At 38.3% G+C, this 23,908-nt stretch overlaps 1 protein-coding gene across 3 annotated transcripts in view; it reads right to left on the bottom strand.

Annotated features, from left to right (window-relative positions):
• The window catches only part of METTL25 (methyltransferase like 25), a 266,005-nt gene that overhangs the window by 121,694 nt on the left and 120,403 nt on the right, over positions 1–23,908 (bottom strand). For all 3 annotated transcript variants that reach the window (XM_089652329.1, XM_089652322.1, XM_089652313.1), the window contains exons 5-6: positions 9,447–10,082; positions 5,693–5,837 (exon numbers count right to left, since the gene is read on the bottom strand). In XM_089652329.1, coding sequence (XP_089508455.1) covers positions 5,693–5,837; positions 9,447–10,082 — 781 coding nt within the window. The remainder of the gene's footprint in view (positions 1–5,692; positions 5,838–9,446; positions 10,083–23,908) is intronic.

Genomic DNA, 23,908 nt, shown 5'->3' with positions numbered 1-23,908 from the left:
CAGGGCAGGGCAAACTAATTGCCCTTACATGCGTCACTTCATTCATTACTGAACTATAGACACATGTCTATAATTAGGTATTTTATCAACTGTATTCTGCTGTAATAACTTATGGGCACTCATAGGCTGAATCAGGGTCTATAGTTCAGTAATGAATGAAGTGAAGCATGTAAGGGCAATTAGACTGACAACTCATGGGGCTCCTGGGCAATAAGGGATCATGGGGCCCCTGTGTCCTTGCCCAAACTCAAAAAAGCCTATAAAAAAGGTACCAGGGGCATCTCATGGGGCCCCCTACTGACCCCGGGCAGTGCCCGAGTTTCCAAATGGTCAGTCCGCCCCTGGGCTGAATTTATAAGCTGCACTGATGGGCATTGATGAGGCTGTACTGATGAAGCTATACTGATGGGCACTGATGAGGAAGCACTGATAAGGTGCACTGATGGGGTGGCACTGATAAGCTGAACTGATGGACACTGAAGAGGCTGCATTGATGAGGCTACACTGATAAATCAGCATTGATGGGCACTGATAAGCTGCACTGACTAGTACTGATGAGGTGGCCCTGATGAGGCACTACTGATAAGCTGCACGGATGAGGCACGACTGACAAGCTGCACTGAGAAGGCTGAACTGATGGACACTGATAAGGCTGCACTGATGGACACTGATAAAGCTGCATTGATGGGCACTGATACGCTGCACTGGTGGGCACTGATAAGGCAGCATTGATGGGCACTGATGAGGTGGCACTGATAAGCTGCACTGGTGGGAACTAAAGAGGCTGCATTGATAAGCTGCACTGATGTGTACTGCACCTGGCTGCCTAGACATCCTCCAGCCCTGAGTGTGTGAATGGAGGAAACCACTCAGCTGGCCATGCATGGATGGCATCACCTCCAAGGTCCAGGTTAATTGAAGCCGGACAGCTCTGGACAGATAGGGATGGAGGGGAGAGTGGTGAAAGGAGACATGTAGCGCTGGACAGATAGCGCTAGAGGGAAATAGCACAAGTGGCTGCAGTGGGAGGAGAAAAACAGAATTTGTTTTTGTTTTTTTTTTTACTTTCAACACTGGGATAGGGATAGGGAGGCAGACCCAGAGTGTCCTGTACAGTACAGACCAGGAGCCTGAGGGTCTTGGTACACTCACTACAGCAAGCAGGGACGGAAGTACATCCCTGCCTGCTGTGTAGAACTACAAATGGGAAGTGCTAAGGCTGGTGGCTGAGGGAATAGGAGGCATAGCAGCCATAGGTCTTACAGGAAACCACAGGGGATTAATAGTTTTATTTAACCATCAGGCTATTTCAGAGCAACTATTCAGGTAATGAACATGAAGCACATATTCACTGAAGGTAGGAAATCCACAAAAAGGACATGTTAAAAAGTTTTGCCCGGAGTTCTGCTTTAAATAAGTTTAATGCATCAGCCCCTAAGCAGTGGTTATTAGAATGGGCTGCATTTTCACAGCAAATTCTATTCTCTCCTATAAGAAAGTTATCAAGACCAAAAATTTTACATCTGCTACTAGAATATTGTACTACTTTCCCCAGCTTTTTCAGATCTGCATCAATACTACTGCATAACTTTTTTATTGTATTAATACAGAATATTGTCTGTAAATCAGATTTAAATGTATAAGAAATATCTAAACTACTCAGGTTAGAAAATGAACTCTAATGAGAAATTGGAGTACTTAAAAAAAAAAACCAAATCCTGACTTTTTATGACAGGAGAGACTTATGTCTGTCAGAACAGCCTCTGAGTACACATGCACAGGAGTTATGTCATCCCGGCTTGGCAAATCAAGCCGAATGAAATCTCTAAAACCAGGAGAAGTTAATTTGAATACATGAGCCATAATAAGCAGCTGCATTGAAAGGAACTTTCCAAAGTCAAGGTCGTGGGACAGCTCCCACAATGATGCCGTCCATTTAGAGTGCAGTGCATGCGTCAGTGACGTCACCGACTGCAACTAAAGTAAATATCTTCTAAATGGTGCATTTTTGGAAGATATTTACTGTACCTACAGGCAAGCCTTATGTTGGAGAGCAACATGTTTCTATATCAGACATTTATGGAGTCTTACTGCATGGTTGCTAAAGAATTATTTGGCCCATTGACTGTTATCTTGGAGTGTCAAGAAAAGCAAGTATTTACAACAGGATGTGTAACAAAAGGCTGCATACAATTCCTCCTTCTGGGAGTTCACACATACCCCCTAGATGTGGGGCACAGAGATAAGACAGCCTCAACCCAGATACCCCGTTGCCATGCATAATAAAAGGACAGATTATATGGCTTCTAGTCAGAAGTGATTGACCAGGGTCTGAACATGGTTGGCAATATAACAGTGTCCCCTGGTGGAGCGTTGGTGGCAAGATAGTAGTGCCCCTGGTGGAGACAATCTAATTCCGGAAGTAATCCTATACTTCCTAAGGAATAAGGAGGGCAGCCCCTTTTTAATTATGGACGCTTGCTCATTGGATGAAGAACTACACCAGGTGGGTCAAGGATGTGTGTGTGGGAGTGCTTGAGAGGGCCTTTAAATATAGTGTGGGCCATATGTTTGGGCCTTTTCTGCTAGGACGTGGGACCAGCTAAAGATACTCAGCTTTGAGGACGAATTTACGTAACATATCATTTTTACTATTATTCCTATATATAATCTGTAGTATTGGCTTAGATTTCTATGTTAGTTTTACTTACTTTGTAAATAAATAAGACTTTGCTTCATTGAGCATTGGGTTTACTATCGCTAATATTGTATTGTATTACGTCCTTCAATATTATCAAAGATTATATAGTTACTAATTAATTATAAGAACAGACAAATAGTACATAATTGTATAATAAATAGGGGATTCCAGAAATAACCCACTAATATTTATTTCATCTTACTATAGACTTACATGTAGGTACAAGTAAACAAGGGGGCATATATGTGTCCTTATGTAAACACATTATTGTGTGTTGAGTGTGCTCCCAGCACAGTAACCGACGAGTACTGGAAAGCTCCTAATGCATACTTGGGATCAGGAGCTTTCCGATCATGTGACTGCTGTGATTGAACACAAAGGTCACATGATTGAAATGCCCACCTCCCGCCATTTAGAACCTCTTAAAGGTAACCAAAAGTAACCAAAACAAATTCTGACATTTATAACATCTGGATTTCAAAATATGTTATTGTAAATTTTAAAACTACTGTTAACATCAATTAATAATTATTGCTAGAATACAACCACTACCACAAAAAAACAGTTTAAAGATAAACTCCAGGCAGATATAAAACACAAATGAACACAGCCATGTATTCATTAATACATCATTAAATGTATTTTTAAATGCACAATACTTTGTACAATCCCATTCAGCGGAGATTTGAGGGGAGGGAGGGCCAGGACCGGAATACAATCAAGAGTGCTGCATGCAAAGGTGTTGACATGGAACATGCTGACAGGAGAAAAGAGCAGAGTAAGTAGAAGGAGAACCTAATTAGTCTGATTCTTCACTGTCCAGAAGTGTCTTCCTCCTGGCTGTACTGCATGATAGTACTGTGTAATTATGAGAACTGGAAGGACAGAGATACAAATCATTTGGCAGGTAAAACAGCTGCCATGTGTGCATTTGATCAGCATATGTAATGATAGAAAAAAGATTGCGCCGCGCTCCTATATATTTATATATACAGCTTAAGCTTCTAAAGTGTATCAAATAACAATATTACCAAATATGAACTGTGACTATACCGCTAAATGCATATGAAATAATACATATAGATAGCATGCATGGTAAATAATCCTAAAGCAATAGTGCCTTAATGGGTGCCACGGTATAAACCTATGTTGCACCTATATATAACTGTGTATACTCTATATTAATAGTGCAAAAGCATATGTGCACGTGCTAAACAGATATATATACAGTCTTTGAAATAAATGTGCAGGTGGATATTCTGTTCCTTTTCTCCGAGTGCTAGATGGTCTCCTTATATGCTCACCTCTATATTTGCCTGAATGAATCCAGGCAAATACGCTTTTTATCCTTCCAGGATAGATGAAATGGGATGATGCCTTTGCTCTAGCCGTCCTATGAGGTGGACATGCATATGGATGGATCCTCCTGTTATCTCCTTTATCTCCCTGTGTATCTATGAGTACACTGAATAGCTCTCTTGGGATCTCCCAATTCCCCTCCTGGGGTTGTTTCCTCGTTCACTCCTCCTTATATCAGCTCATGGGATGTTTGGTCAAAAAGAGGAAAAAGCAGACCATAGTGTCTTATCCTTATACACAAAATGGATTTATTTCTGCTAATAACAGGTATAACTTGATGGTATGCAGCTCATATATGATCCAGACAGGCATAGATGGCAATCAGCAGGTAAAAAGTAGGTAAAAAGAAACCTCTCTGCAGCTGCCCCTGCAGTGCTGTCTGCCTGTGCTTGTGCTCGGATCTGCTCGCTTCTCCAGTGCAATGTCGTGACGTCAGAGCCCCTCCCCTACGCGTTGCGTCACAGGGTCATGTGACTTCATCAGGGGGAATCAAATTCATTCCCCCTGATGAAGTCACATGACCCTGTGACGCAACGCGTAGGGGAGGGGCTCTGACGTCACGACATTGCACTGGAGAAGCGAGCAGATCCGAGCACAAGCACAGGCAGACAGCACTGCAGGGGCAGCTGCAGAGAGGTTTCTTTTTACCTACTTTTTACCTGCTGATTGCCATCTATGCCTGTCTGGATCATATATGAGCTGCATACCATCAAGTTATACCTGTTATTAGCAGAAATAAATCCATTTTGTGTATAAGGATAAGACACTATGGTCTGCTTTTTCCTCTTTTTGACCAAACATCCCATGAGCTGATATAAGGAGGAGTGAACGAGGAAACAACCCCAGGAGGGGAATTGGGAGATCCCAAGAGAGCTATTCAGTGTACTCATAGATACACAGGGAGATAAAGGAGATAACAGGAGGATCCATCCATATGCATGTCCACCTCATAGGACGGCTAGAGCAAAGGCATCATCCCATTTCATCTATCCTGGAAGGATAAAAAGCGTATTTGCCTGGATTCATTCAGGCAAATATAGAGGTGAGCATATAAGGAGACCATCTAGCACTCGGAGAAAAGGAACAGAATATCCACCTGCACATTTATTTCAAAGACTGTATATATATCTGTTTAGCACGTGCACATATGCTTTTGCACTATTAATATAGAGTATACACAGTTATATATAGGTGCAACATAGGTTTATACCGTGGCACCCATTAAGGCACTATTGCTTTAGGATTATTTACCATGCATGCTATCTATATGTATTATTTCATATGCATTTAGCGGTATAGTCACAGTTCATATTTGGTAATATTGTTATTTGATACACTTTAGAAGCTTAAGCTGTATATATAAATATATAGGAGCGCGGCGCAATCTTTTTTCTATCATTTATACACACTAGCTAAGTGAGTCAGTGCAAGTGCCAGCGCACCTCATACACTTGTAGAACACATTGAACACCTCGATTCATAATAGCTCACAAGTATTCACCATAATTGATCAGCATATGTAACTATTTGCCTAGAGTTCAGTTTTAGGAAGGACCATATAGAGGACATATCATTTTACCATGTGAAAAAAATACATTTTTATATAAATTTTAAGAAAAAACATTGCCATACCTTCTAGATTATCAAATTCTTCTGACAGAAAATGATAACAGCAGCCAACACTGCACACAGCTTTAACTTCTGGTTTTGCAACAAAAATACGCAATGTATTTGGAGCAAGATCCCCACATGTATGCAAACCAACCATAATGGATTCCTAGAAGAAGAAACCAACAGTACTTTTAAGAAACCACACACATCACATTTAAAAATAATGGCACCAAAAACTACTGCTCTGTTTGCTTATTAAACTGTTGCTTGATGACAGTGAACCTCAGCCCCCCTTTCCCCAGCAACAATTTTATTTTTCATTTGCCGCTATGTTGTCCTAGCACATTATTTGTTGTTTTATTATTTTGTTATGTTACCAATTATGGATGCTCCATTTCTGCCTGGTAATACCATGTGAAATGGCAACCATCTTGCGAGTGCTTATAGTATGCTTTTTGTTTCCCCTTCTTTTGCATTGATCTTTATTTATGAAGGAGCCATTTATGTATAGCTCTATTTCACCTGGGATGTAATATATTTTGCTTTTTTAATGTACTATTGTGGTTTGTTCCTTTTATGATCTTTCTTTGACTGCAACCCTGTAGGTTTTGTTTTTTTTTAGCCTTGCACTATGTAATGTCATCACTAGGGGCTGGTGGTGGTGGGTGGGACATAGTAGTCTTGTTACTTTCATGTTTTAGGACCAGTTTACATCAGAAACCTGTGGTGCGGGAAACCTGTGTTCCAAGCTCATTTCCTGCTCCTCGTTCAAAAGCAGTGACTTTGCCTGTGTATGATCACATTGTACAGCAGTGCCATGCGATCCACTTGCTGTGTGTGTTGTAAAGTATTGCATGCAAATGAATGCGGGGAAATTACACTGCACCTAGATCGCATGTGAATCACACAGGAACGCTCAGCGCGTTCCTGTGCAATTCATGGTGTGAACCAGCCTTTCGTGTGTTGAGAAAAATGGATGCAGCTCCATCAAAATGTTAACAATAAAAACGCTGTTGTTTTGACATATCTCTGCTGAAAGATCCGTGAGTACATGGTTTGGGTTTGTATGGATTTCTGTGTTAGTGAGCACTTGGGGATTTATCCCACACACAGAGTGCAGCTGCTACTTTTAGAAATACACAGTGGGGAAAACAATTATTTGATCCCCTGCAGATTTTGTAAGTTTGCCCACTGAATGAAGGGTCTATAATTTTTATCATAGGTGTAGTTTAAGTGAGAGAGACAGAATATAAACCAAAAAAACCCCAACACGATACAACTGTTATAAATTGAGTTGCAGGTCAGTGAGTAAAATAAGTATTTGATCCCCTACCAACCAACAATAATTCTGGCTCCCACAGTTTGGCTATGTGCTCATGTGGTACACAGATTAGCCCTGTCAATTTAGGAAAGTGCTCCTAATGACAACTCGTTATGTGTATAAAAGACACCTGTCCACAGAATCTCTTTCTTGGGCACTACCATGGGCAAGACCAATGAGCTGTCAAAGGACATCAGGGACAAGACTGTAGACCTGCACAAGGCTGGAATGGGCTACAAGAGCATCAGCAAGAAGCTTGGTGAGAAGGATAAAACTGTTGTTTATGATTATTCGCAATGTGATTATTCGCAAATGGAAGAAATACAAAATAACTATCAATCACCCTTGGTCTGGAGCTCCATGCAAGATTTTGCCTCATGGGGTAAGGATGATCATGAGAAAAGAGAGGGATCAGCCCAGAACTATACAGGAGGATCTTGTGCATGATTTCAAGGCAGTTGGGATCACAGAAATCAAACAAACCATTGGTAACACAATACACCGCCATGGATTGAAATCCTGCAGCACCCGCAAGGTCCCACTCCTCAAGAAGGCACATGAACAGGCCTGTCTGAAGTTTGCCATTCAACATCTAAATGATTCAGAGAAGGATTGGGAGAAAGTGCTGTTGTCAAATGAGACCAAAATTTAGATCTTTGGCATTAACTCAACTCGCTGTGTTTGGAAGAAGAAAAATGCTGACTATGACCATAAGAACACTATCCCTACAGTCAAGCACGGAGGTGGAAACATTATGCTTTGGGGCTCTTTCTCTGCTAAAGGTACAGGCCGGAATTGCCACATTGAGGGGCCAATGGACAAGGCCATGAATTGTAAAACCTTGGATAAGAACCTTCTGCCCTCAGCCAGAACACTGAAGATGGGTCGTGGATGGGTCTTCCAGCATGAAAATGACCCAAAACATACTACCAAGGCAGCAAAGGGGTGGCTCAAGAAAAAGCACATTAAGGTCAAGGAGTGGCCTAGCCAGTCTCCAGACCTTAATCCTATAGAAAATTTATGGAGGTAGCTGAAAGTTCAAGTTGCCAAGTGACAGTCAAGAAACCTTAAGGTTTCTGGTAACCAACCACAAGAAACGTCTTACCTCTGGGCTTGCCAAAAAGGGTCTCTCCACCAAGTACTAAGTCATGTTTTGTTTGGGGATCAAATGCTTATTTTACTCACTGAGCTGCAACTCAATTTATAAAATTTGTATCATGTTTTTTTTCTGGATTTTGGTTGATATTCTGTCTCTATTTTGTAAAATACACCTATGATAAAAATTATAGACCCTTCATGTCAAGTAGGAAAACTTATAAAATCTGCAGGGGATTAAATAATTATTTTACCCACTGTATGCATGTGTGTGTGTGTGTGTATATATATATATATATATATATATATATATATATATATGTATATATGCACCCACATTTTTTTCCCTCCCAGTTGCTAGACTGTAGCCAACTGAACATAAGAACAACAAGATAGGTGTTTAAATATAAGAGTGCATGTTTGAGTGCTAGATTGTTAAAAAGGATGACCATTTAAAAGTAACCTAAGAATGTCAGACTGCTGTGTAATAACTATGATCAACCATATAAAAACCTTTGTAAGTGTAGTAAAGTGGAAGTAACCGGGAAATAAAAAAAGAAAAATCTTTTCCCCATGCAAGAAAAAGTAATAATGTGCTAGTATGCATCACATACTAGCACAGTATGTGAAACGTACCTTAAAACGAAGTCCTTCAGCAGCGCAATGTCACCGCTGACAGGGCTTCCATTTTCACCCAGTCTTTCTTCTTTGTAAAGTAGGCTCAGGCTCTGGTCCTTTGAATGGCCAAGCCACGATGATGTCACTCCCAAGCGTGTGAGCTGGAGTCACTGTTTATGACAAAGAGCTCTGAAGGAACAGCACAGGTATGCCGTTCCTTCACAGTATGCGCACTGGCTGCTACACAAGTAAATGTCTCCTAACAGTGCATGTTTAGGAGATATTTACAGTACTTACAGGAAAGCCTTATCATAGGGTTACCTGTAGGTAAAACATTAAAAATGGATTTTACTACCACTTTAAGACTATAGATGGCATTCAACAAAAGAACAGTTTTGCTTGTAATTGACCCACCTAAAAAAATATTAATAATCTATTTACGCATCTCCGCTTTACCCTAATGTTTCTTAATATGAAAACTATACAAATAACCCAGGAGAGATTTATTCAGCAAATGGACAATTATGATAAAGTCTGAAAATGGTAACAGATACTGAAAGTGAACATGAAAGAGCACCAGAGCAAATTCCAAGGCAAATCCATTAAAAGTATAATAAGATAAAGACAAAAGAAAAAAGAAATATCCCCCTGCACCGTGAAATTAATTAAGGCCTGCATTCTGGATGTCACAGACGAATGACAGCTGTTTATACATGTATAGAAAGATGAAAGCAAAATAACCTCTAGATCTGTAATTATGTCATGGAGCTCCGTCTCGGCAGTGACATAGGAAGTAAGGGGAGAATAAACATGTGATTCTTTCAGGTTTTTGGCCTTTATGTTCTCCATTTTCCGTCTTTCTTTTTCTTGGAGACTGAGGACTTTGTGAACATTTTCAGACAAGGAGGGCAACTCTACAGCCCCTGTGGGCAAAACATCCAAAAATGAACAAGTGTTACTTGAGGAATCCACTGTGTCTGTATTCTGTATTGGATGAACAGTGTGACTGTGGTATTTCTGGTTTGGCCACTCAGAAGAGTAAGAAAAAACACTCAATTTGTCTTTAGCCGAGTTTGAAATAGATGGTCCTTTAAATTTTAAATCATCATCCCTCAGTCTTGAAATATCTTCAGCAGCATCTGTATCTGGACAATGATATGTTGGCAATAAACATTCTCCCTTTTGGTTAGATTTCTGTGCTTTTGAAGTGGTTCTGGCATTTGTTTTATAGACTTGCCAATATTTTTTCAATTTCCGGTTTCTCTTGTTAGCTCCATCTGTATTGGTATGAGAAGAATCAATCCCATAAACTTTTAGGCCATAACGCATGGATAAATATGAGCTTAAATAACCTTTTCCAGCTCCCAAATCTATAACCTACAAAGAAAAGCAAAAATATTCTGTGAATAAATTAACAACAGCACAGCAACCTTATGTATACCTAGCTTAACCCCTTCACGCCTAAGGGTAAAACAAATCTAAATGCCTAAGCACAATTTTGCAACGTTGACATGTGTTAGTAAAACTGTACATAGCATCACAACTACTTTGCACATCCAGGTGAATTATACCTTGTTTTTTTCAGGACAAATTGGGCTTTCATTTGGTGGTAAATGGTAATGGATATCTCCTGATTTGTTTTTATTATTAAAGGAAAACTAGCCCAATATAGTAAAAAAAATCATTTATTTTTTATTATTTTTATTGTGTGTTTCTTGTTACTACCATAACCCAAAATAAATTCTCCAGCTCTTGACAATCGCAGCAATACCATATATGTGTATGTTATTTGTGCCCATAGTACAGCCCAGAAAGAATAGTTCACATTTTGTTTTTGTCTTTTTTTTTTTTTAACTAAAACACACTGACACATATCAATTTTTTTTACATTCTGACCTTTTGACCTTTGACCCTGACCCAATCACTAGCCCTGGCACTGAACTAGATCAAACCTTGATCTAAGTATTTTTTCTTTATTTTTAAATATTTATTTTTTATAATTTTTTTTTAAACAAAAATTTTTTTCCCTCTATGCCGGAGTTAGAGAGATACAATGTATCTCTCTCCTCCATTCATAGAGAGAAAAAAAAACAAGGGGGCCGGGCTGTACAGTGACTGATCACTGCGATAGCCAATCAGACACTATCGCAGCGATCATGTGACCCGGAATCAGGAGTCCCGGGTCCCGATTGTTAGAACGGGACCCAGTGCTCTCAGTGACACCGCGGTCTTTGTGCTGGGAGCGCGCCGAGCGTGCTGGGACACAAAATTCATCGGAAGACAAAGTACCTGTACCAAAAATTGTTCAGGACGTCACCACAGCCCAACTGAATTCTTTCCTAAGGATCTTACAAAAGACAGTAAGGAAAGACTTCCCTGATTCCAGAGCCGGATTTGTTAGCCACAAAGCCAGGGACAACCTGGTCCTCAGTGCAAAACAAACTGGTTTACCATCAGGTCCAAGACTACTGGACTGGACAGCTTGTATCCGAGGTCAAGGAGTCTGAAGTTCCTCCTGTGGGAGAAAGAATTTGGCCTTACCCATGTTAGGGACTAGACCCATATATCGTAAACAAGGAGTTGATTCCAGTGCTGATTTTTGAAGGTTCAGAATTTGTTTAAATTACTTTAACTTCTACACATAACAATATTATCCACCAGACACCTTGCAACTGTTCCCTCAAAAAGAGGTCATTTACAGTGGTCAGCATAAATGAGTACACCCCTATTGAAAAGTAAGATTTTAATCAATATTTCAATGAACACAAGAATAATTTCCAAAATTTTTACAGAACAGAGTTTTATAGAACACTTGTTTAGCTCATTGCATTAAAGTAAGGTTAATAACTTAGATTGCAAGATCTTCAGTTTTACTCAAATTATTTGATGCAAAAATGAATACACCCCACAACAAAAACTACTACATCTAGTATTTTGTATGACCTCCATGATTTGTAAGGACAGCACCAAGTCTTCTAGGCATGGAATGAACAAGTTGGTGACATATTGCAACATCTATCCTTTTCCATTCTTCAAGAACGACCTCTTTTAGAGCCTGGATGCTGGATGGAGTGTGATGCTCAACGTGTCCCTCCAGAATTCCCCATAGGTGTTTGATTGGGTTCAGATCAGGAGACATACTTGGCCACTGAATCACTTTCACCCTGTTCTTCTTCAGAAATGCAACAGTGGCCTTAGATGTGTGTTTTGGATAATTGTCATGTTGGAAAAGTGCACAATGACCAAGGGCATGGAGTGATGGCACAGTGCCTTGAAAGTATTCATACCCCTTGAAATTTTCCACATTTTGTCATGTTACAACCAAAACATAAATGCATTTTTTGGGGATTTTATGTGCTAGACCAACACAAAGGGCAAAATGCACTAAGCGGTATCTTACTGTATCGGAGTATGCGGTAGGATACCGCACAGCATTTAAAAAAAAAACATTTGAATTCACTAAAAAGAAACGCTACTAAAATACCACATGAGTTATTTTATCAAGTCATGTGGTATTTTAGTAGTGAAAATCATGCGTTAATGTTTCAGCTGTCAGTGGGGTTGCCCTGCCCCCAAGTATGGCGGTGGCAGCATCATGTTGTGGGGATGCTTTTCTTCAGCAGGGATAGGAAAGCTGGTCAGAGTTGATGGGAAGATGGATGGAGCCAAATACAGGGCAATCTTGGAAGAAAACCTGTTAGTCTGTAAAAGACTTGAGACTGGGCTGCAGTTTCACCTTCCAGCAGGACAACGACCCCAAACATACAGCCAGAGCTACAATTGAATGGTTTAGATCAAAGCATATTCATGTGTTAGAATGGCCCAAAGTCCAGACCTAAATCCAATTGAGAATCTGTATCAAGACTTGAAAATTGCTGTTCACAGACGTTCTCCATCCAATCTGACAGAGCTTGAACTATTTTACAAAGAAGAATGGGCGAAAGTTTCACTCTCTAGATGTGCAAAGCTGGTAGAGACATCCCCAAAAAGACTTGCAGATGTAATTGCAGTGAAAGGTGGATCTAAAAAGGATTGACTCAGGGGGACTAAATACAAAAGCATGCCACACTTTTCAGATATTTATTTGTAAAAACATTTGAAAACCATTTATCATTTTCCTTCCACTTCACAATTATGTGTCACTTTGTGTGGGTCTATCACAACAAATCCCAATAAAATACTTTTACGTTTTTGGTTGTAACATGACAAAATGTGGACCATTTCAAGGAGTATCAATACTTTTTCAAGGCACTGTATGATGAAAAAGAGGATAGAACGTGCACATTCATCATTCCATCCAGCAGATGACATCAAAGCTCAGTACCACATAGTTAACCGCTTCTGCAGTGGAAACTGATGGGAATTGGGGAATGTAAATGCGTCCAAAGATGCATAAAAATAAGGTAGCTTCCAGTGCTTTCAATGACCAGCCTACTCACAAAGTGACTCTACAGAGAGAGAGCAAGCCCAGGGGCAATACCAATGGTTCTGGACCTGGAAAGCACCCTGTGCTAAACCCTGTGTTACTTCCAGCCTATTTTAGTCCTGGACAAAGCACTCCAAAACCCAGGCAAAGGACAGCCACTCCAAACTGATGCATCTGAAGAGACCAGCTCTAACAGCAATGTAGAGAAATGGAGAGCATTATACATTATTTGCATTTGCAATCCCAAGTCTGTCTAGAATGTTTTGTTTTGTGTAAATAAATTCATACATGTGATTTTATCTGTTTCATCATTCAAAATACTTATATCCCACTGCTTTATAGCAAGTTCTAGTGTGACTCAGAATTATCTGAGTATTTGCTTCAAGGTATTTTCAGATAGTGATTTGTTTGCACAATATAAAAAAATAAAATAGTAAGAAAAGAATTCCTGTAAGCTTTTAAGCTCTTGTAAATATGAAGGATTACTAAAAAAGGCGTGCTGGTATATTGTGCATTGTTATCCACTTTAAGCAACAGCAATGCTGAAAAACAAGCTGATAAGGAAGAATATGTGAAAGGTTGTAAGAAATATTCTTAAGGGATGACAGCAAATGAGCTTGTCCCAACTTTCTCCAGGTTACCTTATTTGTGGACACAGGTGTTGAAATTAACCACTTGCCCTCCAGAGGATTTACCCCCCTTCTTGACCAGGCCATTTTTTGCGTTACGGCACTGCGTTACTTTAACTGACAATTGCGTGGTCGTGCAACGCTGCACCCAAATGAAAATTAAATCCTTTTTTCCCCACAAATTGAGCTTTCTTTCAGTGGTATTTGATCGCCTGTGCAGTTTTAATTTTTTGCACTATAATAAAAAACAATTTTGAGTAAAAAAACAATATTTTTTACTTTTTGCTATTAAACGTGTAGTAAAAAATTTTTGAAAATCAAATTTCATCATAAATTTAGACCAAAATGTATTCTGTTACATGTCTTTGGCAAAAACAAATCCCAATACATGTAAATTAATTGGTTTACGTGACATTTATAGCATTTACAAATGTATACTGGATTTTTAAAATTTTTTTACTAGTAATGGCGGCGATCAGCAACGTATAGCGGGACTGCAGCGGGAATTCTCACACTGAGGGGAACTGACTTGGTGTCACTGACATCTCCAGTGACACCAATACAATGATCAGTCCTAAAAAACAAAACACTGACACCGTACTAATGGCACTGGGCAGGAAGGGGTTAACATGAGGGGCGATCAAAGGGCTAACTGTGTGCTGGGTGTGTTTTACTATGGGGCTGTGTGTTTGTGCTTCATTGTAAGCACACTGCTTACAGTGTGCACGAGCTGACAGGGAGGAGAACTGTTTTATTTACAAACAGTTCTCCTCCCTGACGGAGATCCTCGGCAATCACTAGGCACTGGCGAGTAATCACCGTCCGAGACCCGGTGATTGACAGCCGCGAATGGCATGATTTTGCGCACCCGTGCCGCCCTGTAGCAGTATTTCTGCTATAGGGTAGTTGGGAAGCGGTTAATATTTGATCCTGTATATCTAAAACCAAAAATGTTTGATTTGAAAAGTATAGGGAATGGTTTAAACCCATGTCAGTTACATTTATTTGTGTCCCATTTAATGTCCCCTCACTTCCTGTTGACACATATGGAAGTTAGAGCATATCTATCCAAAGATTGCAAAAACCATCTTAAATTGTCACTGGTGCCAAGTGTCCTCATCAGAAGATTTTCTCTCTATTCCTGCTCTGGTGAAAACCTAAAGTGTTACTAAACCCACAACAGTAAAATCAGTCTGTTTATGCAGTAAAGCATGCGTGTTATACTCACTGTGGAACCTAAGGGGTTAATCCTCTGCACTGTGTAAAAAGGCTGTTTGATCCTTTCTTCTCTGCCCCTCATCTTGTTGAAATGACCACCTGATACAGACTGAGTCCGTAGTCACATGCACATGCTCAGTTTGGTGTGTGTATTGCTAGAGAGTTTTTTTTTTCTTGGGAGAGTGCATGTGATCAGCACAGGGCCAATCAGCATTGTCCAGACAGTGGGCCAGAGGTTTCACATCCTCCTAGAACAGAAAGAAAACTCCTCCTACAAGCTTTAACCAGTGCTCTGCTGAAGTCACAAGACTGCTCTAACTGCTGCTGAGAAAAGATATTTATATTTACTAAAATAATTGCACTTCCATGTTCTGTGTACTGTGGGAGACCAGATATAGTGAATGCTGGGTCCTGGGTTTAGTATCACTTTAAAACTTAGAATTTTCTTTTCACACAATTGAATGAGTTTTTATCTTGTTATCCAAGTAGGTGGTTATTGTATTTCTGACATCGTAACTTATAATTCACTAAAAGCAAGAGGCAACCTTCATCGTCTTTGAGTCTTTATGCACACAACTTCACTGCCCTACGCATACTGTTTCCTCTCTTTATAACATTCTCTTAGCTGAGATTTTCTCTGACAAACCTTCTTATTTTGTGGAAAAGGGAGCGAGAAGTTACTTTTGTGGAGGAAGAAGTTCGTAAATCTTGTATATTGATAAATATTCAGTTGCGAGTAAAGTACAAGAATGAAACTATAAAGTTACTGCTGCCCTTGGATACCACATAAAATATTTTCAAACACATCAGACGAATGCTGGTGATGTTTATTTCATGTAGGCACCATATAACATATATGGTGGAGTTTCCCTATTTTGTGTCCAGTCTGGGTTAAGGTTTTCAAAATATATAATGCCTTTGGCCTTTGTGCCCCAAACCTCTCCAGGACGGTAATTCCAAGACATTGGAAATCCCAACGTATACCCTCAATAACAGAATGGATAACTGAATTGAACAATTTTATGATTGCACAATTACACGACTGCCATTCTCATTTCCAGGACATTTGGCTTCCCTGGATATAATATAATAAAACACCTAATTTTGCAACCCTATTTTCTGACAACTTCTCTACCTGACCTCAAAACCCTTAGAATTTATATATTTTTATATAGTATTGGACACCTTGCCAACAGGCCAATTTCCTTTTTTCCCTTCCTTTTTTGAGTCCTTGTTTTTTTCCATTTTCTTTATTTTTCCCTTTACACCTTACCATGGTTTTTTATATTTACCTTTATTGTATATTTGCAATTTTGTCTTATTATTTTCTATGGCAATGTACTGTATAATAAGAGCTAAAAACTTGTCACTAAATATACTTAATGGCTCTATTGTACATTTAAAGTCTGTTTTTTTCTCTTTGTAACATTTTATGATAAAAGTCTTAGTAAAAATATATTGTAAAAAAAAATTGAGTTTTCCCTGACTTTTAGTTCTGGTGACAGTGGTCACTAGGACAAAATGAGTAGGTTAATCTCCCCACTGGAAACGCATTCAGCAATAAAAACCTGATAGGGGTTCTTACAATGTCCTACTGTACTCAAAAATAATTTTGTACAGGCACAGTCTTATAACTAGTGATATAGACAGGGAAGGACTAGCATGATGGGCCATGACCTTTTAAGCTGCTACACATATAAATGAAAGTGATATAAACTGATAGTATTAGGCTGCTTATTTCAGAAATCTTCTAAGGGATCTCTATGCAAACTAAGACTGAAAACAAATATACCATATGAAAGGTTCTGGACTTGCCTTTCTCAATCATGGATTCCTCTTGGGGCTGCTAAGAGTTTCTTGAGCAATGGCAGATTGATTTCTCACAAGACTGTGTCTGCATAGTTTTAGCACTGATGTAATTTAGCAGAGCCAATGGAGCATTTTCTCATGTACTGTAAATAGCCACTGATGTCAATGATATTATTGGCAATTTATAACCGGACATTCTTTACAGTGCCAACCAATGTAACTGTCATTCGTTCCACTAATTTCCAATGTAATGGGTTATTGATCTCACTGACTGGTATTTATCCCAATCCAAGGCAGGCATTTTCCCCCACTGACAACCAACATAATGAGCCACTGAATTGACCACTGATGTGTGGGGTATTGTTCCTAGTGACTACAAATGTAAGGGCTCCCTTTTCCCAATGACAATTCATTTAAGGGGGGGGGGGGTTCTTCAACTTACCACCAATGTAAGGGGCACTACAGTGACCACCAATGCCAGAGGGCATTTCTCCACTGGCAAGCAATGCAAAGAGACACTTTAGTTTTGAATGTCTGGGTTTCCTTTCCAGTCATTTTTATTATTTAATTTAATAATATTATTAAAAAGAAATTTAAATAAATATAAATAAAATGATCTACTCCGAGTTGACAAATATGTTATGTATGCCATATTCTTTATTTTTTTACTTATTACTATATCTACAATGTACTGAGCACGCTATAGTACCATGTACTGTAGGCATCATTTTTAACCGTGGTTTCCTAAGATGTGGAGATTATTGCAAGGGATCCTTAGAGGCTGAGAAAGGCTGCTCTGTAGTTGCTTAACTGTCGGACACCTCCAGTATATGTGTATACAGCTGCCCTCTTCTTGACATCCATTAAAACAGAGTTGCAAGGAGCAAAATGAGCTATCCTGTGGGACTCTATGTACAGTGATATAAAAAGTTTACAGCTGGACTCCATGGTCTTAGAAATAATATAGTGCATTGTGATCTTTCTAATCAGTTCCCAGTCCTCTTCTCCTAACTGAATTTTCAAGTCCTCTTCCCACCTGGCTACATAAAACAAACACTTTACTTCAAAAGTTGGGACCCAGGAGAAGGACATTCATAGTCTTGGTAGGGGTGGGGGTTACCTATGTAATTAGTTAATAGAACATGTAAGGAGAATAGATTTCCTGTGAACTAAGTGTTTTACCATACTTTTAGAGAATTGCATAACTGGATTTTTAATTCTCTATCCATGCCAGCCTTGATATTTCTATTATGAAACTCTTACATTAAAGTGTCTACATATTTTTTTACTTAAGATTCACACAACTTTCATACAGGGTTCACACATTTTCCAATTTATTCTAATTAGAAAAATGTGTGACTCTAGGGTACAATCTGTGCAAATGGTGTGTGTAAATAGGCTCTTAAAGGGTAACACCACTTTAGTGAAAAAAATAGAGCAAAATAAAAGATTAACATAGCATATACAATTGCGACACAAGCCATATTGCAATTTAATGTTATTCAAAAAAATACCTTTCTTTTTCATAAACTGCAGCACTGCAATTTTCTGTAAAATTCTATGCAATATGGCAACTTGCAGATGTTCTGTGCATAGTTGGTGTACAGAACACCCCCAGAAATGTCATTTCCTGCTTGGATGAACAGCTCCGAACTAAATTACATATCAGGTTTTAGGCATCCTCTGCAACATAATTGTAATTTGTTGTGAGATATTCCCTAAGAGTTAATAATTTCTTAAGGGATACAAACACTGCAACCTCAGAACCCAGAAGTGCACCAGCTGATTAAATTGAATTAGTCACTCCCACTCAGAATAAGCACCCAAAGGACAAACAGCCTTTTTTAGAGTAGAAACTGGTAATAATTTGCAACAAACTTTGTTAAAATCCTTTCAATGTACATAGACCAACCACAGGAAATTGGTTTCTCAGCAAAAGGGGAGTTACTCTTTAAGTCTTGAACATCAACCCAATATCCCACCTTGAACAATATGTATTGTTTATAGGCAGGGTTGTAACACTCCTACGATTTCTTAGAAAGGCAAAACATGCTTGTCATGGTTACTTTAGTGGTTTCCAGCTTGAACTATGCACGTTAACACCAAAAGCGTCCACAAAGTCATTAATTTAAAATGATATATAGCAGATCCCTTTAACTATTTTCTACAAGAGCCAATAAAAGACCACAACAAAAACAAATTTCCAAACTGCCTATTAGAGATCAAAGAGCTGCCAGTAAAGTATGGAGTACTGAAAAATTCATTACTGCTCCACAACTTGAAACCACAGGAGAAAAAGTTGCCCAGAGGAAATGAAAACTGGTGTAAAACATGTGCTGTGATTTCAGCGCTTCATAATTTTTAATTAAATCTATTTTTACAATGTTTTATGGACTAATTTGGCAACAAATTCTTAACAGTCTCTCTTGAAGCTTTCCTACTTCTATTTAGCCAAGCCTGAAAAAAGTAGACGTAACAAGAAACCCCTTTTAAAAAACCAAAGGAGAAGATATGTGCAGCTTGAAAGACTTTACTCTCCTTCAAAATAAATGGTTTACAGGCTGGGGAAAAATAATCTAAGCATTTCATAGGCAAACTAATAGAAAAGAATAGCACGCACCTGTGTGTTAAATATTAAATACACTGTAAATCTTAAAGAAAAAGGCATAGCCCAAAAAAATCACCAAAACAGTATCAACAAGATCTTTACTATTTCAAAATGAGCTGCAGAACACAACTACTATCACATGTATAAGGAACAAAAAAAGTAATCTTTCATATTGCCAATATGCTGGAAAACATCTGAATCCAGTTAGGTTTTCTGTGATTTTTAAATTTATTATGGAAATTCACACACCAAATTTAAAACAGTGACCATTTGGTTTAATCAAGAATGTGAAGAATTATTATGACTATCACTAAGATAAGAATTACAAGATTCATTTTTTTCTTTGCTCCAGCTGTGGCTGTGCACCAGAGCGACAAGCTCTTTAATTTCCCACAACGCCTACAACACTGTGACATCATTGATCTTGGCAATTACTAATTTAGATACTTTATGGCCTGGTGAAATCTACTGAAAACATGAAGCACCCAGTAATCCCACAGCAATGTAACCTATATGAGTGTAAATTTCAAAAGCTAGATTTAAAGAAGCTGCAATATATTCTACATGCCTAGGCATATGCCTAATTTACTGTATTTTTATTTTAGAGTTCTTCATGAGCAAGATCCAAAAATATAAATATATTATAAGGGCACAAGAAAACATAAAGTTTATGCAATAAAGGAATATATAAAAAAACAAAAGTCAAAACTATTTCACATGATGTCTAGAAAAAAGCAGCAGTTGAGTATAACCGGTATCATTTCCAATTCTGCAGCAGTATGAAAACACAGTGGCATGGATTTAAAAAACAGGTGCAAAAAAAAAAACTGGAGCGAAGTGGGAGAAGCTATGATTATCCACTTGCTCTGCATAAAACCATGCATATATATATGGTTTTGCATTTCCCTGTATGGGGTGTGTGGCACCCTACTTTTGCGGTCATTGGCTCCTGTAGGTGTCAATCACCGGGTTTCAGCTAGCGATTCATGGCTGGGACTCGGTGATGGGCGGACAAGCTGATAAGAGAGAGATCTGTGAGTGTAAACAACAGATCTCTCTCCAGTCAGAAAATGTGCTGGTTTTTATCTCTCTGCAAACAGGGAGATAAAAGCCAGTATGTCCCCTAGTAAAACACAACGCAGTTAAATCACAACACAGTACACCATTAACCCTTTGATCGCCCCAGATGTTTGCATCTTCCTGCCCAGTGTCATTAGTACAGTGTCAGTGCTTTTTATTAGCACTGATCACTGTATTAGTGCCACTGGAGATGTCAGTGGCAGTTAGTTCCCACCCAGTGTCAGAATGCCCGCCATATTATCTAAGTCCTGCTATAAGTCTAGGATCGAAGCCATTACTAAAAAAAATAAATAAAAATTCCAGTATATATACAGTCATTTGTACATGCTATAACTTGTACACGCAAACCAATTAATATACACTTATTGGAATTTTTTTAACCAAAGAAATGTGGCCCAAAGTTATGAAGATTCTTTTTATTGGATATGTCTTATCAAAACATTAACAAAAAGTAAAAAAATAATAATTTTTCATTTATAGCACAAAAAATAGAAAAACTAGTGATGAACAAATACCACCAAAAGCTCTATTTGTGTGAAAAAAATAATATACATTTAATTTGTGTACAGTGTTCCATGACTGTGCAATTGTCAGTTAAAGTAGTGCAGCACCGTATAGCAAAAAATGGCCTGGTCATGAAGGAGGTAAATTGGTTAAGGCCTGCAGTCTATAGCAAGTCATACTGCCATTGTGTGACAAGAAAGCCTCTAATTGGAGAGTTGGTTCTGTTAGATTGCTTAAAATGTGAATGCTAAATATCTGAGAGAGGTAACTGTAAGCTATGTTCAATTCGCAGAGAAAGCAATGCATGTTGGAAAACTCCCAAAACTGCAAGATCTCTGAAGATCTCTTAGATAGTATTCTAAGCTTCTCCATTTGGAACTTCCCAATACAGATATAGAAGTTGATTTACTAAAGGAAAACAGATTGTGCACTGCAAGTACAGTTGCTCTAGATCTGAGGAGAAGCTCTGAAATGAGGGGACGCTCTGCTGATATCTATCATCCAGTCATGTGCAAGCAAATATGCTGTTTTTTTTAAGTTTCTTGCAGGTGTTTTGGTATTCTTTGCAAAGTGAAGCTTTGCCTCATTTACTAAACTCTGGAACAAATGCACTTGCAGTGCACAGTATATTTTTCTTTAGTAAATCAACCCCATAGACTGTAAAACATTTGCATTGAAACTGCTCCACTGTGTGTCAATCAGTTGCCATGTATTACCAGTATTATAGTCAGCACGGCCAGGGAATCAACACAAATTAGATTAAATTTTATGTTTTGTGGTTTACCATCTTTGTTGCATACAAAAGGCATTAAAATCATAAAAATTAAATGTGACAATCTACATGGGGAGAAATTGTAAACTAAAGATTTCTAAGAAAACTATAAAGCCTGTTAGTGACTTCTACGTTAAATTACACAAAAAAGTCCCCATCTTGTACAACTTTGGGGCTTTACCTGCACTTGGAAAAAATATTTCCATTATATTCTGATTTTCACCTGCAGTGCCAGCTGCTGGCACTGCTTTACATCCATAATACCCAAGTTCGTACTTAGTCAAATTTCAGTCCACCAGGCACTTCAGACAGCAGCATGGGGTATTAGATTTTGTTTACAAAGAGATTGTGAGAGGTCAAGATTTCTCTTTGTCACTACAGTAGGGGAAACAAGAAAATAAAGAATTTAAATTCTTATTTGATATGACCATCAAATCTATTTTTTTTCATATTTATAAAAATGTGTACTGATGCCTCATTACGTGTTGCTGTATATTACTGTAATACACCATGTCTGTTTACCTTTTTGATTGTTCTATCCTCTTGAATAAGGAATTTATTTAAAACAAAAAAGTGTATAGTGACCTAAACTAATACATTAATTTAAAGTTAAACTGACTCAAACTTGGGCAATTCAAAATGAGAAGACAAAATAATCAGCAGATCTGTATGTAGTTCTCCACTTTTCCTGAAAAATCTGAGCTTGGCCCATCCTAGTCTGCCTCCTGAGCCACCCTACTGATTATTGAGGCAAACCATCTCACAAAATGGACCAATTGGATAGCTCAGGAGGTAGGAGGGACCAATTTTTACTTTAAGATCTCAGAATATACAAATTATTTTGCATGTGACTTTCAGTAAAGATAGCCTCTTTCACATTTTGATTCATAGCATGCTGAATTTGAATTGTTTTAAACTTTTCTATCTTTGTTTTAAGTATGGAAAGGCTAAAACCTCAGCCAAGTTTATTTTGTCCTGCTAGGGAGAATTCCCTTTCACTTCCTGTCCTCTACAAAGTGAATAGAAACTCATAATTTTTTAATTTATCCTCACTTTCTGTCTTGGTGAAAGAGGTCACCTAGACAAATCTCACCACCAGAGTCACATTCAGCAATAAAAACTTAATAAGGACTCTAAGGAATTCTTCCATACTCTCTCCAAAACTACAAAGAAAAAAAAAAAAGTAAATTTAAAGTAGTCCTTCACACTTTTTCCCCTGCGCAGCCTATCTGTTGTAAGTGCAGTATGTGCATGAAACGGCCACTATATATACAGGCAGCAGAAGTGTACAGCATACTGCATATAAAAAAATGAGTGGAGTTGTTGTCAGGCTGGTCATTGTTCTCTATAAGCCAGCCCTACAATTCAACATTTCTTCAGTTTTAAAGGACTGATTATAGTGTGCAAATTAATATAGATACAACACAGCTAAAGTTAGCAATTTAAACAGGTATTAATGTGTATCTTCGAGTAATTGAACAGATTGAAAAAACATAGGAAATCAGACTTCAGTTCTAAAGAAAACCCTATCCAAGGCATACATGCTTTAAAAATGAAAACTTTAAAAAGGAGTAAAATGAAGCAAAAATCTGTAAGAATAAGTGGCAAATTAAATTTATATATGTTCAGTTGTTTTTATGTGCTAGAATTCTATGAGTGCTCACCCAGATTCCCATATTAGAAGCTTTTTGGCACAGATCAAAATGGCTTTGAAATGTAATAGTACTGCTAAGACAGCACATCTATGTGTCTGCTATCTCTGCTGTCAACACCTATGACGTCTACACTATCTTTTTGCAGCTTACTTTAACAACAGATTTTTGACTCTCTGGAAAGTATAACCAGCAAAACAAAAAATGTACTGAATCGACTGGGGAGTTATCACACACACGCACTTCATTATTACTTCTACATTAATACTTTCACGTGTAATTTATGTCAGATAGTTTAGAACAAGCATGCACTACATGTATACAAAGGCAATATTATTTTGGAACATGTAGAAGGAAGCTTATTCAAATATTTTTACTATGGTAACTGTGTTGTGTCTGCACCTTGTCTATGGTTGCACTGCAAACCCTGCACAAAAGTGCATACACTAGGATGAAAAATGAGAAGTCCAAAATACCTTGCTACAGCCTACTAACATAAAATAGT

This window comes from Staurois parvus, unplaced genomic scaffold (assembly GCF_062004578.1).
Source record: "Staurois parvus isolate SC_StPar_1 unplaced genomic scaffold, SC_StPar_1.0 ptg000025l, whole genome shotgun sequence".
Lineage (NCBI taxonomy): Eukaryota > Metazoa > Chordata > Amphibia > Anura > Ranidae > Staurois > Staurois parvus.
This window is presented reverse-complemented; position numbering and strand designations above follow the sequence as displayed.